Source organism: Pseudorasbora parva, chromosome 17 (genome assembly GCF_024679245.1).
Source record: "Pseudorasbora parva isolate DD20220531a chromosome 17, ASM2467924v1, whole genome shotgun sequence".
In the NCBI taxonomy this organism is placed as follows: Eukaryota; Metazoa; Chordata; class Actinopteri; order Cypriniformes; family Gobionidae; genus Pseudorasbora; species Pseudorasbora parva.
Genome location: NC_090188.1, coordinates 11,428,589 through 11,442,017, shown reverse-complemented (window position 1 = coordinate 11,442,017; position 13,429 = coordinate 11,428,589). Strand labels below are relative to the sequence as shown.

General features: G+C 38.1%; 1 protein-coding gene across 1 annotated transcript in view; it reads right to left on the bottom strand.

The window, feature by feature from the left end:
- The window catches only part of pdzd7a (PDZ domain containing 7a), a 28,653-nt gene extending 17,392 nt beyond the window's left edge, over positions 1-11,261 (bottom strand). Inside the window, exons 1-7 of the mRNA XM_067421567.1 lie at positions 11,078-11,261; positions 9,524-9,661; positions 9,202-9,376; positions 6,806-6,982; positions 6,528-6,675; positions 4,249-4,309; positions 1,909-2,370 (exon numbers count right to left, since the gene is read on the bottom strand). Coding sequence (XP_067277668.1) covers positions 1,909-2,370; positions 4,249-4,309; positions 6,528-6,675; positions 6,806-6,982; positions 9,202-9,376; positions 9,524-9,661; positions 11,078-11,261 — 1,345 coding nt within the window. The remainder of the gene's footprint in view (positions 1-1,908; positions 2,371-4,248; positions 4,310-6,527; positions 6,676-6,805; positions 6,983-9,201; positions 9,377-9,523; positions 9,662-11,077) is intronic.
- Positions 11,262-13,429: the final 2,168 nt, after the last annotated feature.

The following is a 13,429-nucleotide window of genomic DNA, read 5'->3' as shown; positions in this document are numbered from 1 at the left end:
ATAATATAGTCATGTCCGAAGCAGCAGAGACAAATAAGAAAGAAAAGGTTTTGTTGGAGGAAAGCAATAAGAGGAAACGAAAAAGTGATGGGATTAAAGGCAGGACGAGGATCAACATGTGACCAGCGTTTGCTCGTCGGCGTGAACTGAAGGAGGCGTGCCCGACCGATGCTGTCCTGCTTGTTACGGTGAGCTACCACTCAAACATTGAATTGAAGTATCATATAGATTCTGTAAAACGGTAACCAATAGACTACTATAATGACGCTGGCTTGTAAACGTGAGCATCGTGATTATATGGCGTTTGAAAAAAAATAAAACCGATGAAATTATATTCATATGACATGCTGAAACATGCCACTGACTGGGATGAAGACATTTCACACGCGACGCCAGAAAAACACCTGCATGTGAACTCCTCCTGCAGTGTTCGGGGGAACCGTTAGTGCTGCACCAACCCGCGGGGCTGCTTTTATGAAGTTATTTGGCCCGCCCCGCACCACTGTATGTATTTTTACAACCCGCCCCGCACCCGCGACCATTAAATAGACATACGGGGTCCGCTGGTTATGAAACGACCCGCGCATCACTAGTTCAGGGCTATCAGGGTTGTCATGTCAACAAATGCATGTGCGATGGCATCCCCTGTTGTAGGATGACAGAGCTTACGACAGTAGTTGAGGACATTATTTTTTCCCAACTGTAGGGGGACCCCGAGAGCAAAAGTTGCCAAGTGCTGCTTTAAATACATTTAAATATTGATTCATATTTCATTAGACAAATATATTTTTCACTTTTTTTGCATAAAGAATTGCTATTTTAACCAAGGAGGACGTCTGAGCATAGTGTCTAAGGGAGTCGACTGTCAAGTGCATCATATCTGGTTTTATTTTGCAGAAATGCTTTACTCATAGCAGTGTGCAGTATCACAGCAGCCGCTGAGCGAACACACAGAGTAATGTCATAACATCATTTTAAACACACTTAAATGTATCTAATATGATAAACAGAGCAACACCTCATACTCATGACCGGAAAAGCAGAAATTGTACCCGCGGATGTGTCCCGTCCCGCCGTCATAATAAAAGTCCCGCTGCAAGCGAGCAGTGTGTTTCTCAACAATTTTCAGATTTTGATTAAAGATTACCACGGCAAACATTTTTTTTCTGTGTATTAACTTGCACGGATTAATTGTTCACCCCAAAGCCTGTAATATGTGCTAACAAGGTAAATAAGATCGATTTTGATTTCATGAGGACTTTAATGGTGCTAAAATAGGCTTTAATTTACTTTTCTACTTTTGATTTTGGGGTGAAATACGGCCCAGACATGTTTCGGTGGGATTCTCCCGAGAAGCGCCTGTTATGTTAAGTTGTGATTGAATGTATTTGTTAAAGGCCACAAAACCTCCAGTCATTTATCTCAGTGTGCGGTATTAAGCCTGGCAAATAAAACAGGATGATATACACTTTGCTGTGTGGATTTTGAGCGTACATTTCTCATGGAATCAGATTCTCCAGTCTGAACCGTTAATCTTTCACGGGGAGATCCCATGCAGTAATGCTGATGTATTATGCATTCCACCAACTTCATTTAAATGCAGATACAATGGCAGCACACTGCTATATATTTGACAAACAGACGCAGCAGCGTGGCTCTAAAGGTCAATTGCTGGTTTTCAACATTGCATTTTCTATTCTGAGCAGAGCTTCCACAACATGGTGTGTGTATCAAATAACCCAAGATCCTCATCACTGATCTCGTTGTGACCTTGGGCCCGGGCACTACAACTGAGATATGAGTTACATCAGAGACACACACAAACAGAGGACAGCCTTGAGAAGCTCTCAGCATTTTGATTCACAGCCTTCTGACACTTTTTATCTCTTCAAAACAGCCTTACAGTACCTGACACAGTGATGTGACTCTGGGATCGGCGGATGGGTTTCCGAGGCTTGCTGAGAGCCATGAGGACTGCCGTTTTAGGGGATTCCAGAGTCTCTTTGTCCCCAGCAGAAAAGGTCCTTGTCCGAGAGTGGCTGGTCCCACTCCGGATCGCGGTGTCTTTCAACAGTACAGTTTCACCAACTGTTCGGCTGGTTTCTGTGGTTATGACCCTGCTAGCTCTTGATGAGGTGTCAAGCTCCTGTGGGTCGGTCTGCATGGCGGTCTCTATCCGTTCAGAGCTAGGCCGGCGTGATCGGTCCTCGGTGGAGATGCAGACATCCACCATCTCTGAGCCAAATGCAGGAGGGAACATGACCTGCGAGAGGCCGCTGAGAGAGCTGACCGGCGTTCCGGAAGATAGAGAAGATGTGGAGGAGTAAGAATCTGAACCCTGGGAGGAAGAGGGCTGACCGCCATTAGATACTAAAAGGGAAAAAGAGAGACATTCATGTAATATTTTTAGAGATTGAAAATATGATGTCCACCTCCTTACACATGTACATTACAGTGCAACACCAGTCATGCCCATTTAGCACACAGCTTCCATGTATCTTCAATACAAACACAATTATTTGTATCTTTTATCATTAAGTTACACAGTTATTGACGAAGGGTAAAGGGTCTGTCACCCACTAAGTTGTTCAAAGATTTTATTTTCTTTAGGTCAACACTTTAAAGTGTTGACCTAAAGAAAAAACAAACCTTTGAATAACTTAGTGGATGTTCACAGTAGCCATTTTTCACCTTACACTGAAAAAAACTGTTTACATCCACTGGTAAAATGTGCAGAAGTCTTAGGCACATTATTTTATTTTTACAAAATTTTAAGCCAGTTAGCCTATTTATATATTTTGCTGTAGTGTGTTGGAAGGAAATATCAGTTTACAATTCCAAACATTCATTTTGCCATTAATTGTAATAACCCAGTAAGATTTTTGTATGCACAAGGAGTCTGACAACAGCCGGTATGATCTGATCTCACCATCATTGACAGAAAACACTGAGATAGACAAGAACTGTGCGACTTCTCCAAGACACTTACTTACCTGCAAAGCTTCAGTTTTAGGCACTTGTGTAAAAATGCTGTAAAGTGAGAATACTTTCAAAAATAATGTCATGAATAGAATGTATTTATCACTTAACTTCTATTAAAGGGGTAATGAACTGAGAAATAAAATTTCCCTTGAGCTTTTGACATATAAGACATCATCATACTATAAGAATATCCTGTAAGTTTCAGAACTGAAAACTTCCTTGTTAGTGCATTATTGTAACCAAGCCCAGAGAATGACTCATTGTGAAATGTACCTATCTATTACATCCAAAGGATCCTGATGCTAGGAATGTGGTTATTAATTTTCAACAATGTGAATGTCTCAGTTGTGCATTATTTATTTGTATTTGGTACATTTCACTGTGTATTCTTTTGTAAATCAGTCGCAATTTCTTTGCAGGCTTAGCAAAAAGACTTTTATTTTTATATAATATAGACTAGACAGCATGCAACAACATGTAAGTAATTGTGTTAATGCTAATGCCTGATCTGTGACTAGTGATTTCTGATATGTAATGATTCATGTACAGTCATGTGTCAGTAAATCTTCAAACTTCAAATTGTTTCTCTTAGTAGGTGAACTTCTCTAAGTAGGAGAACAAACTTACTGAATTATTTTTATTGAATTAAATTGAATTATTTAAAGTGTGATTAAATTATATAAAAAAGCGATCAAAGAACTCAATCTTTACATTCGCTGGAGCTGTCAAACAGCGCCAAAACTCCCGTTATAAATTTTTTGATACATTTTACAGGTATACATTTTTTCAGGCAGCTTTAGATGTAGGTTTCTTAATGGAGTCTAAAAGCCTCATAAATATTAAAGAAAGTCATTATGAACATTATATCAATGTCACTAGTGTTAAATACAGAGCAGAATTACATTCAGCTTCTGTCCTGCAGCCTAAATACCCCTGAATAACCCTGATGCTACAAACATGCACAATCCCGGATGACTTATCTGAATTTGAACATTACGGTCTAATCCGTGGCTATTTTCATACACCGCCATCCATATTAAATGGAAAAAACAGGCAATGAAAAATCTGGCTTGACATGTGGCCAGTTGGTTTTCATCTTTAATCTGGAGATGGACATTCCCAGGGCACACCATCAATTTAATTATGAAAATTGTGTTTCTATCATAAGATACAAGTGCAAATGAATGGGTCACAAAAGGCATGCAACCTATCCTTTAATATGTAACATACAGTAATTAGATATTAAATAGTCAGGTTATTACATACGTTTATTAAGCCAACTGTACTCCGCCACCATCTCCTTGTAAGCAGGATATCGGCCAGCCTCCTTGGATATTACACAAGACAAAATTTACAGTCAGAAAAGGATATACAGCCTTAATTGCATTGCATACAAGTTCAAATGTACTGTGTTGGATATAATTCATTGTGCAAATTACGTGCAAAGTCTAAACAGCCTAAAATTACTTAAAAACAACATTTTCCACTAGGCAAGTCCTTATGACCTACTTTTTGATGCCCAAGGTGTAGGCTGACCTCACTATGGGCTCTCATGAGGTCACAGTAAGTTTTTTTTCTTTAGAAGGACTTGCTTAGTGGAAATGATGATGGTAGGTGGCAGCCTCACTTGCCTTGTAGGAAAACAAGTCACTGTGAGGACAGATATCATACAGGAGCTGGATTCAAACAGACTGCAGCACAGTTTAAAACAAATCCCTTTCTTCCTTTGTGTTGATCCTAATCTGACATTTTCTCACATTGTCACTTCATTTATCACCAGCAGAGCTCACTCTTACCACCACAAAGTGGCATCAATAGCTAACAAAGCAGGCATTTAGCAGCCCTATATACTTATAGCACCACTGCAGGTTTGATAGAGGCTTGCCGTGGGGGCAATAAGAAAAGGCCATAAAACGAGGCTTTCTGCTGATTATAACTTGATCCCTAAGGCCTGGTGAATAATGCACACCCGCTGGCTGTTTTTCACAGGTGGAACCCAAATTCCCAAACAAACGGCATTGGTTCTATGTATCGGGCTGGTTGCGATGCTCAAACAAACAGAGCCCCGTTTAAATGTGGCACAGAGCCACAGTGTTCACACTTTGAGGATATCAACCTACACATGGTTTACTTATAGTTGTCTCTGCATATTAAGTTAAGATAGAAGAAAAAAATACACAAGCACACACACATAAACATTCAGGTGGACACACATACTTCTGTCTAAACAGCCTAAAATTACTTAAAAACAACATTTTCCACTAGGCAAGTCCTTATGACCTACTTTTTGATGCCCAAGGTGTAGGCTGACCTCACTATGGGCTCTCATGAGGTCACAGTAAGTTTTTTTTCTTTAGAAGCATAAACGAACTTGAACACCATTAAGATGATGGTAGGTGGCAGCCTCACTTGCCTTGTAGGAAAACAAGTCACTGTGAGGACAGATATCATACAGGAGCTGGATTCAAACAGACTGCAGCACAGTTTAAAACAAATCCCTTTCTTCCTTTGTGTTGATCCTAATCTGACATTTTCTCACATTGTCACTTCATTTATCACCAGCAGAGCTCACTCTTACCACCACAAAGTGGCATCAATAGCTAACAAAGCAGGCATTTAGCAGCCCTATATACTTATAGCACCACTGCAGGTTTGATAGAGGCTTGCCGTGGGGGCAATAAGAAAAGGCCATAAAACGAGGCTTTCTGCTGATTATAACTTGATCCCTAAGGCCTGGTGAATAATGCACACCCGCTGGCTGTTTTTCACAGGTGGAACCTGAGCTCTGCCTGAGTAAAGCGAGCAACCAGGAATGTGACGGCTAAATGCCAGCTGTCTGCTTTGCTATGCTTTCTCACTCCCAGACGCAATAAGAGGCTGTGTTGTTTAACATGCTGTGGAGGCAATTAATATGCCACAGCACTTTGGAAATCATTTGTCTTGATGAACTAAGATGTTTTATAAGTTCCCCACAGATAGAACATCAGAAGATGCTACTTCACTGATATATGACATTACATTATTTCTCGATTTTATTCTTGAATATTTTGTTATATCCATCCATCCATTCACCCATCAATCCAGCTATATAGCCAATTTCTGGGATCATTACGAATTTTAAATGTATTTAAAATAGGTCCCTTTACTCACTGAATTAACAGTAAATACAGTAATATTGTGAAATATCATTACAATTTAAATGACATGGTTTTCTATTTTAACATATTTTAAAATGTCATGTGTTCATGTGATGACCAAGCTGAATTTTCAACAGTCTTTGGTGTCCCATGATCCTTCAGAAATTATTCTAATATGCTAACTTGCTGCTCAAGAAACATTACATCATTATTATCAAAGTTGGAAACAGTTGTGTTGCTTAATATGTTGGAATTTAATGTTCAGGATTCTTTGATGAAATTAAAGTTTAAATGAACAGCATTTATTTGAAATTGAAGTGTTTACTGTCACTTTTGATCAATTCAATGCACTGCCGAAAACTAGTGCACACATATAAAGACATATATATAAGAGAGAGAGATTTTCACCTTGATGGTCAGCATCACGTGAGTGTGACTCTTTAGCACTTCTACTGCATTGCTGTGTGTGATGTCCTCAAAACTCACTCCGTTGGCTGCCAGAATCTGATCCCCCATTTTAATTCCATTTTGCTCCGCCAGGCCACCAGGGTCCAGCCTAATCGCAAAATCAAACAAATCATCACATGAATAAAGTTAAACAGTTAGCCATAACATCTAGGCCACAAATGTCATCCAGATTTCAGACATGAAATGTATGTCCCAAATGCCAGGTCATAATGTCTTACTTCGAGACATAGATGCCCAGGGCAAACTCTTTGCCACCACGGATGTTGAAGCCCAGGCAGTAGTCATCTGAGGTTGTGTAAAGATGCACTATTCTCCGCAGCGCTCCATCTGAACTGGCCTCTGAAGGTGTGCGACCACTTTCTTCCACTACCATCCTTCGGTGGATCAGATCTACCCTGCATACATACATATACATATATATTTAATAAACAAATACATTACTCAACTGTTAAGCAGCGGCAGCTACTTAAGCAGCAGCAATTGTTTTTAACATTGATAATAATAATACGAAGAAATGTTTCTTTAGCACCAAATCAGCATATAAAAATGATTTCTAAAGGATCATGTGACAGTGAAGACTAAAATAAATTACACACATATATATATATATATATATATACTACTAACGTGTCCAAACAAAATGATCCTACTCTTTCATTGGTAAGAAAAACAGATAACCTCGCCCAAATTCCCAAACAAACGGCATTGGTTCTATGTATCGGGCTGGTTGCGATGCTCAAACAAACAGAGCCCCGTTTAAATGTGGCACAGAGCCACAGTGTTCACACTTTGAGGATATCAACCTACACATGGTTTACTTATAGTTGTCTCTGCATATTAAGTTAAGATAGAAGAAAAAAATACACAAGCACACACACATAAACATTCAGGTGGACACACATACTTCTGTAATAAGCTTACTAGCTCTACTATCAGTTAATGAAATGGCTGAGAAGACCACTGAGGTAACTCTACCACCGCTGTATGCTGAAACAGAAGCTCAAGGAAAAGATAACAAGCAAAGGCCAGGAGTCACAGGGTTTCCACCCCGTTAGTCAAGGCAGGGAGGCGGTAGCCCATCACTCTGCTTATCGTTTCAGTTCGGTCGTTCTAATTAAACCCTATCATTCAGCACATCTGCAACAAATGCCTAAAGTACCAGTATTTCAAACAGGCCACCAAAATAACCTTTAAATGTTCAAGGACAAAACACTTCTGTTCCCTTCTGTAATGAGTCGTCACAGGGTACTTGAAAACCTCCAGGAGGCAGGCTTGTGAAAGACCGGTCAAACTGCCATACAAACAACTACTTCTCTTGCAGACTACTAAAGGTCATGTTGGTACATTTTGTTACTTATCTGTATAGCAATGAAAATAAGAAGAATCCATTTTTTCTCAGTAAACTTCAAAGGGGGCCACAGGATGACTTAAAATTATTGAATAATATTAACTATATGTAAATAAGACCTATACTTAAAGTATATATATTTAAATATGTAAAGATAGAATAGATTGATTTTTCTTCCCTTTAATAACTATTATTATTATTGAAGAACATACAGAATCAGAATCTTTAATATTCTAGAATCACAAAATGAATTGTGGTTAATTAATTTAAAGATACACTAACTTTTTTGTTTAAAATTAACCAAATTTAAATAATGATTTAAATGCATCATTAATCCTTCTTCTAAAACTTGTTTTTGTCCTACCCTGATTCACTAAGGTAAGGCTATTGATCGTACATGCTTATATTTAAAAAAAAATGTAAAAGGAATTTTGTATACATATATCATATTGCATACATATATATACATCTACAGAATGTCCCTTACCTGTGCATGTCTCATCATATCCATAAATAGAGAAGTTGCTCTGGCTACTTTGACGTGTGTATGGTGTGGGAGTGACACAACCCAGACAGCATCAGATCCGAGCCACATCTGGTACATGTGGATTCAACGCGTACCAGAAGTGGACCGGATCTGGGCCGACACTATATTGCTGTCTGGGAATAAGCGAGAAAGTTTGCATGAAGCAAGTTAAATCTTGAGAAAAAAAGAAAGCCGAACAGAGGAGGGTCTGCAGGAAAAGACAGAACCCAACAGATCTCGGGATAAAACGACAAATAACAGTGGTTTGCCTTTTCAGAGATGAAGAAATAAGGGATTTGAACTGTTGTAAAAGCGTCACGGAGAAGCCATTTAATTTTTCTTACCCAACAGGTGTGTAAGGTATTTTATTGTACAGATAAATTGCCATATGTATCTCTCTAACAGAGTTTATACATCTGCACAGTCACACAGAGCCGAAACACAACCGAAATAAGGTCCTTCTGCAAAATGCATGCAGTTTTGTTTTATTAACTACATTGTGTAACTTAAATATACCAAAATAAAGTTCGAAAACAAGCAACAATAATATAATTATAGTACAAATAGCAGAGGGAATAAGTAATCCAATATGGGGGGCCTTTGAATAAATGTGTTGTACAATGAGAGGTCTTGAGAACCACTGGTGCAGAAGTAACATTACTAATGATGTTCAGCCTGATGGAATGTGCTTAGCCTGATATAAAACCACACAAAATAGCAAATCATTTTGAACCACTTACCATGTAGTCTTCTCTTTTGAATAGCGGATACCAGGCACCTTCCCCACGCGTCTAACCACCATACGCAGACGATTGTTTCCCGTCAGGACTTTTACAGCACTGCTCATGGTGATGCTCTCCAGACTTATGCCATTCACCTCGACCAGCTTATCCCCAACACACAAGCCTGCCAACTCTGAAGTGTGGAATGAGGAAACAAAATGATGGATGTGAAACTCAACGATAGCTTATACATATATACTTTGTTGTAAGACTTAATAAAACATTTAGTATGGAAGTCTCAGTCTTGTGTCATCGTGTATTATTCTGCTGTCAGGTGTACCTGCAGTGCTGTCGTCCTCCACCTTGCTGACAAAGATTCCAAGGCCGTGTTCAGAGCCTCCCCGCACACTGAAGCCCAGCCTGCCATCCTCACTTTTGTCCACAGTGATTGTGTGAATGTCTTCACAGTCATCCCCACCTACAGGGCACGGCATCAAACACAAATACAAGGAACCTCTGAGAACAAATTCTTAATTCAAAGCACAAGTTCTTTCATGGATTTTTACTCCCTAGCAAAAGGGTTTCTCTGATATAATATAATATAATATAATATAATATAATATAATATAATATAATATAATATAATATAATATAATATAATATAATATAATATAATATAATATAAGACAACTGATGTTTCTATGTATGAATTTCCTTAAAAAACAAAATATTTTTGTTATGTTTTATTAAACATTTTGTTTTTAAATTCGATTCACATTTATTTCTATAGCATTTTTCACAGTGTATATTGTTTCAAAGCAGCTTTACAGAAAACACATGTTTCTACATTACCATTTAGAGTAATCTGTTATCAGAGGGGACTGTGTCCAAGTTATGTCCATAATGTCAGAATAATATACAGTTCTAAGATAATACCAATCATGCAGTTAGCTAACATCATTAAATGGAAGTAAAGGCTGCCAACAATTGTAAAGCATTTAACAACCCCTTCAATATTGTTTAAAAAGCATCACAGGAACCTGTTCATGTTATTTCAGAGATTGATGATGTACTATTATTGTTCTAGGGATGCATGATATTGCACTCTATAGATATTACAGTTCTGACTGTTCCTACTAAACAAATAATAACTTTCAAGTTATGGCCGATCGGAGTTACTTAGTTACTTTTTATGGAGAGTAATGTGTTACGCTACTTTTTCTGAGCTTGCTTGTTTGTTTAAAAAAAAGAAAAAGAAAAGAGATATATGCAAATATAAAGGCACTTTCACCAAAAGTGAAATCAGCAGCCATTTTGAATTGGAGAAGTATTGGATGCAGGAGAAGAAAGTTCCTCCCTCTTACTTCAGCAAAAAACAAACAAACAAAAAACGCTATCAATAGTGATGTTCATCTAAAGTATGAATTAGTTGAATTAGTATGGTTGAACTTCGTCATCGAAGATAAGCAGCAAAGACAGTGGTTAATAAAGTGAGAATAAGTACATAAAGTATATTTGCGTTATTTAACATTTCATTATTGCAGATTTGCATAATATTATACGTTTTCATTTTGAGAAATACTACAATAACCATCATTTTCACACAGCGAACACAATGCCTGTAACTACTGAATTCTCTAAACATGGGGACAGTTTAAGTCAATAAATGGTAAAACAAAGTAACTTGCGTTGGCGATTTCATATGAATTTGTATGATTTGATTAGTACAAAACTGCATGATTTTTAGATAAAACCTAAGCCTTAATTTGAAATGAAATCATACGACTGATATCATATGGAATAATACCAATTTGCCACCAATTTGGCAAAATGTAAAAATATCTACATCTGCATCTATATCATGTGAAAGTGCAAATACTTGTTGGAGACTCACCATCGACAGGTGCATTGATGATGATGACCCTGCCCATAGGGGAGGAAGATCTTACTCCTCTCTGACGCTGCTGCTTCTTGTGCAGGTAGCGTGGTAGAGTAGATGTGCCCGAGGGCCCTGGTTGGGCACTGGGATGAGCCCCATTCGTCATGTCTTTGCGTGCCGTGTCAGACGAATGAGCCATGGCAAAGGGCCGACCTCCCCTCTGACCCTCATCCAGGGCCTGAGCTCCTAAAGGGAAGATGGGTTGAGGGGGGAAATTACAGGTCCGGTGGGTCAATACCAGTCACAAGGATTACAGTCCACAGGATTAGTTCCACAAAAGGAAACTCTGCTGCAAGTGTGCAGGAAGGAACTGCGATAGATCCAGCATTGTTCACTTTAGATTACAAGCCATATTGTGATGCATCTTCATAGAGTGATTTGATCCAAAGGACTCCAACATAATTATAATCCTTTCATAAAACAGCTGATAAACAAATTCTATTATCCAAGCAGTGGCAAAACAAAGTGTATCCTTATGTGCATTGTTCGAAAGGGAGCTCTACAAAAACAGAGGCTGTATAAAAGTGGCTCAGGTCTTTTTGTTGAGTTGAAAGTCTGCTGGTTAGACTGGAGCATTGGGCTGGAGTCCCTCCTCACGGCCAGTGGAGCTTTACTTGGCAGGAGTCAGTCATCTGGTCCTCCCGGGCCTCAGTGTCTCACCTTTACCTGCCAGTGATCCAAGACGACAGAGAAAGATCTGTGAGAACCCAGCCGCGCAATGAGTAATTTCCCATGGGAGGTAAAGTGATATCAGCAATTATTGCATTCTGGAAAGCTAAGGGTTGCACTGTTTCCACAGCAAGAGATACTTAGCTGATGTGGACCTGTTTTCTGATGTGGACCTGTTGTTTGTATATATATATATATATATATATATATATATATATATATATATATACACAAAAAACAGGTCCACATCAGCTAAGTATCTCTTGCTGTGGAAACAGTATTTATTCAGAATATATATATATATATATATATATATATATATATATATATATATATATATATATATATATATATTCTGAATGGATGAATTCAATTCAATTTGGTTTGTACTTTTGGAAAACTATATGACTGAAAGTGTTTACATCGGCTTCTTCCACATCATTTGACGGTTTAGACACACACACACACACACACACACACACACACACACACACACACACACACACACACACACACACACACACACACACACACACACACACACACACACACACACACACACACACACAGAATAAGTGTTTTGGATGATAAACTTTTTTTAAACTGAATGCCTATTTTTTAAAGTTGTGTCTACTCTGTAAAAAAAATGATATGTTCAATAAGTTATGACAACATATGTTTTTACATTGTTTTAAGGTCAGTTTAACATAATCTAAGTTGAAATAACTTAAACATCCAAGTCGATTGTACTGCAAAAGTTCAAAATTAACTTTTTTTTTTTTTTTTCACAGTGTATGTGTACAAAACAATGAAAGAAAACAGCCAACAAGTGCCCAGGTAACAGCACATAATACTGATTGAAAGAATATCTGGAGTTTGAAAAAAGATTCTTATTATAAAGAAAGTGGTTGGTTGCATTTAAGACTGCTAAACATTTTTTAGGATTATAAAATGTTTAAAAATAACAATAATAAAGAGTCATCAGATGTGTCCAGGTGACCCATATGAAAATGTCTTCCCTCAGAACAGAAGAAAGCAGTGTAGAATCTCCCCCAAATGGCAGTGCAGACTTTCGGAGTGACACCTGCTACTTCTTTCTGCCAGGATCATAGTTATATAATCTGCAAAAAGTTGCCAGCACATTGAAATTTGTCATTCAAGCTAACAAGTTAGTTATAGTTATCGATATTATTATAATTTTTTGTTTATTATTGTATTTGTACATGAGAAGTAAACAAATGAAAATATATATTTTTTTAATTAGTCCATTACCCTTAAAGCAACGATAACATTGGTTCATTTTCCTCCACTGAATCCAAAACGCATTGACCCCCTAAGCGTTCATGTAGGGACAAGTTGGGTCATGCGTTATATGTTTAAGATAAGAAAGTTATGTCGTCATTTTGTTATTCTTAACAGGAAGTTCTGTCGACTGACTGGCATCATCAGCACCTCGGACAGCGCACACGCAACAGGTTGCGTAAAGCGCATCGAAACGCGTCAGTGAACAATATAAGACAACATTCAGACATAAAGTGTTGACTTGGTCTTCGAGAGTAAATGGCCTAGTTTTAATGATTCTAAGTGAGAATATCTCACAACTATAGAAAGATCATCCTATGAGATCCTTAAGCAACA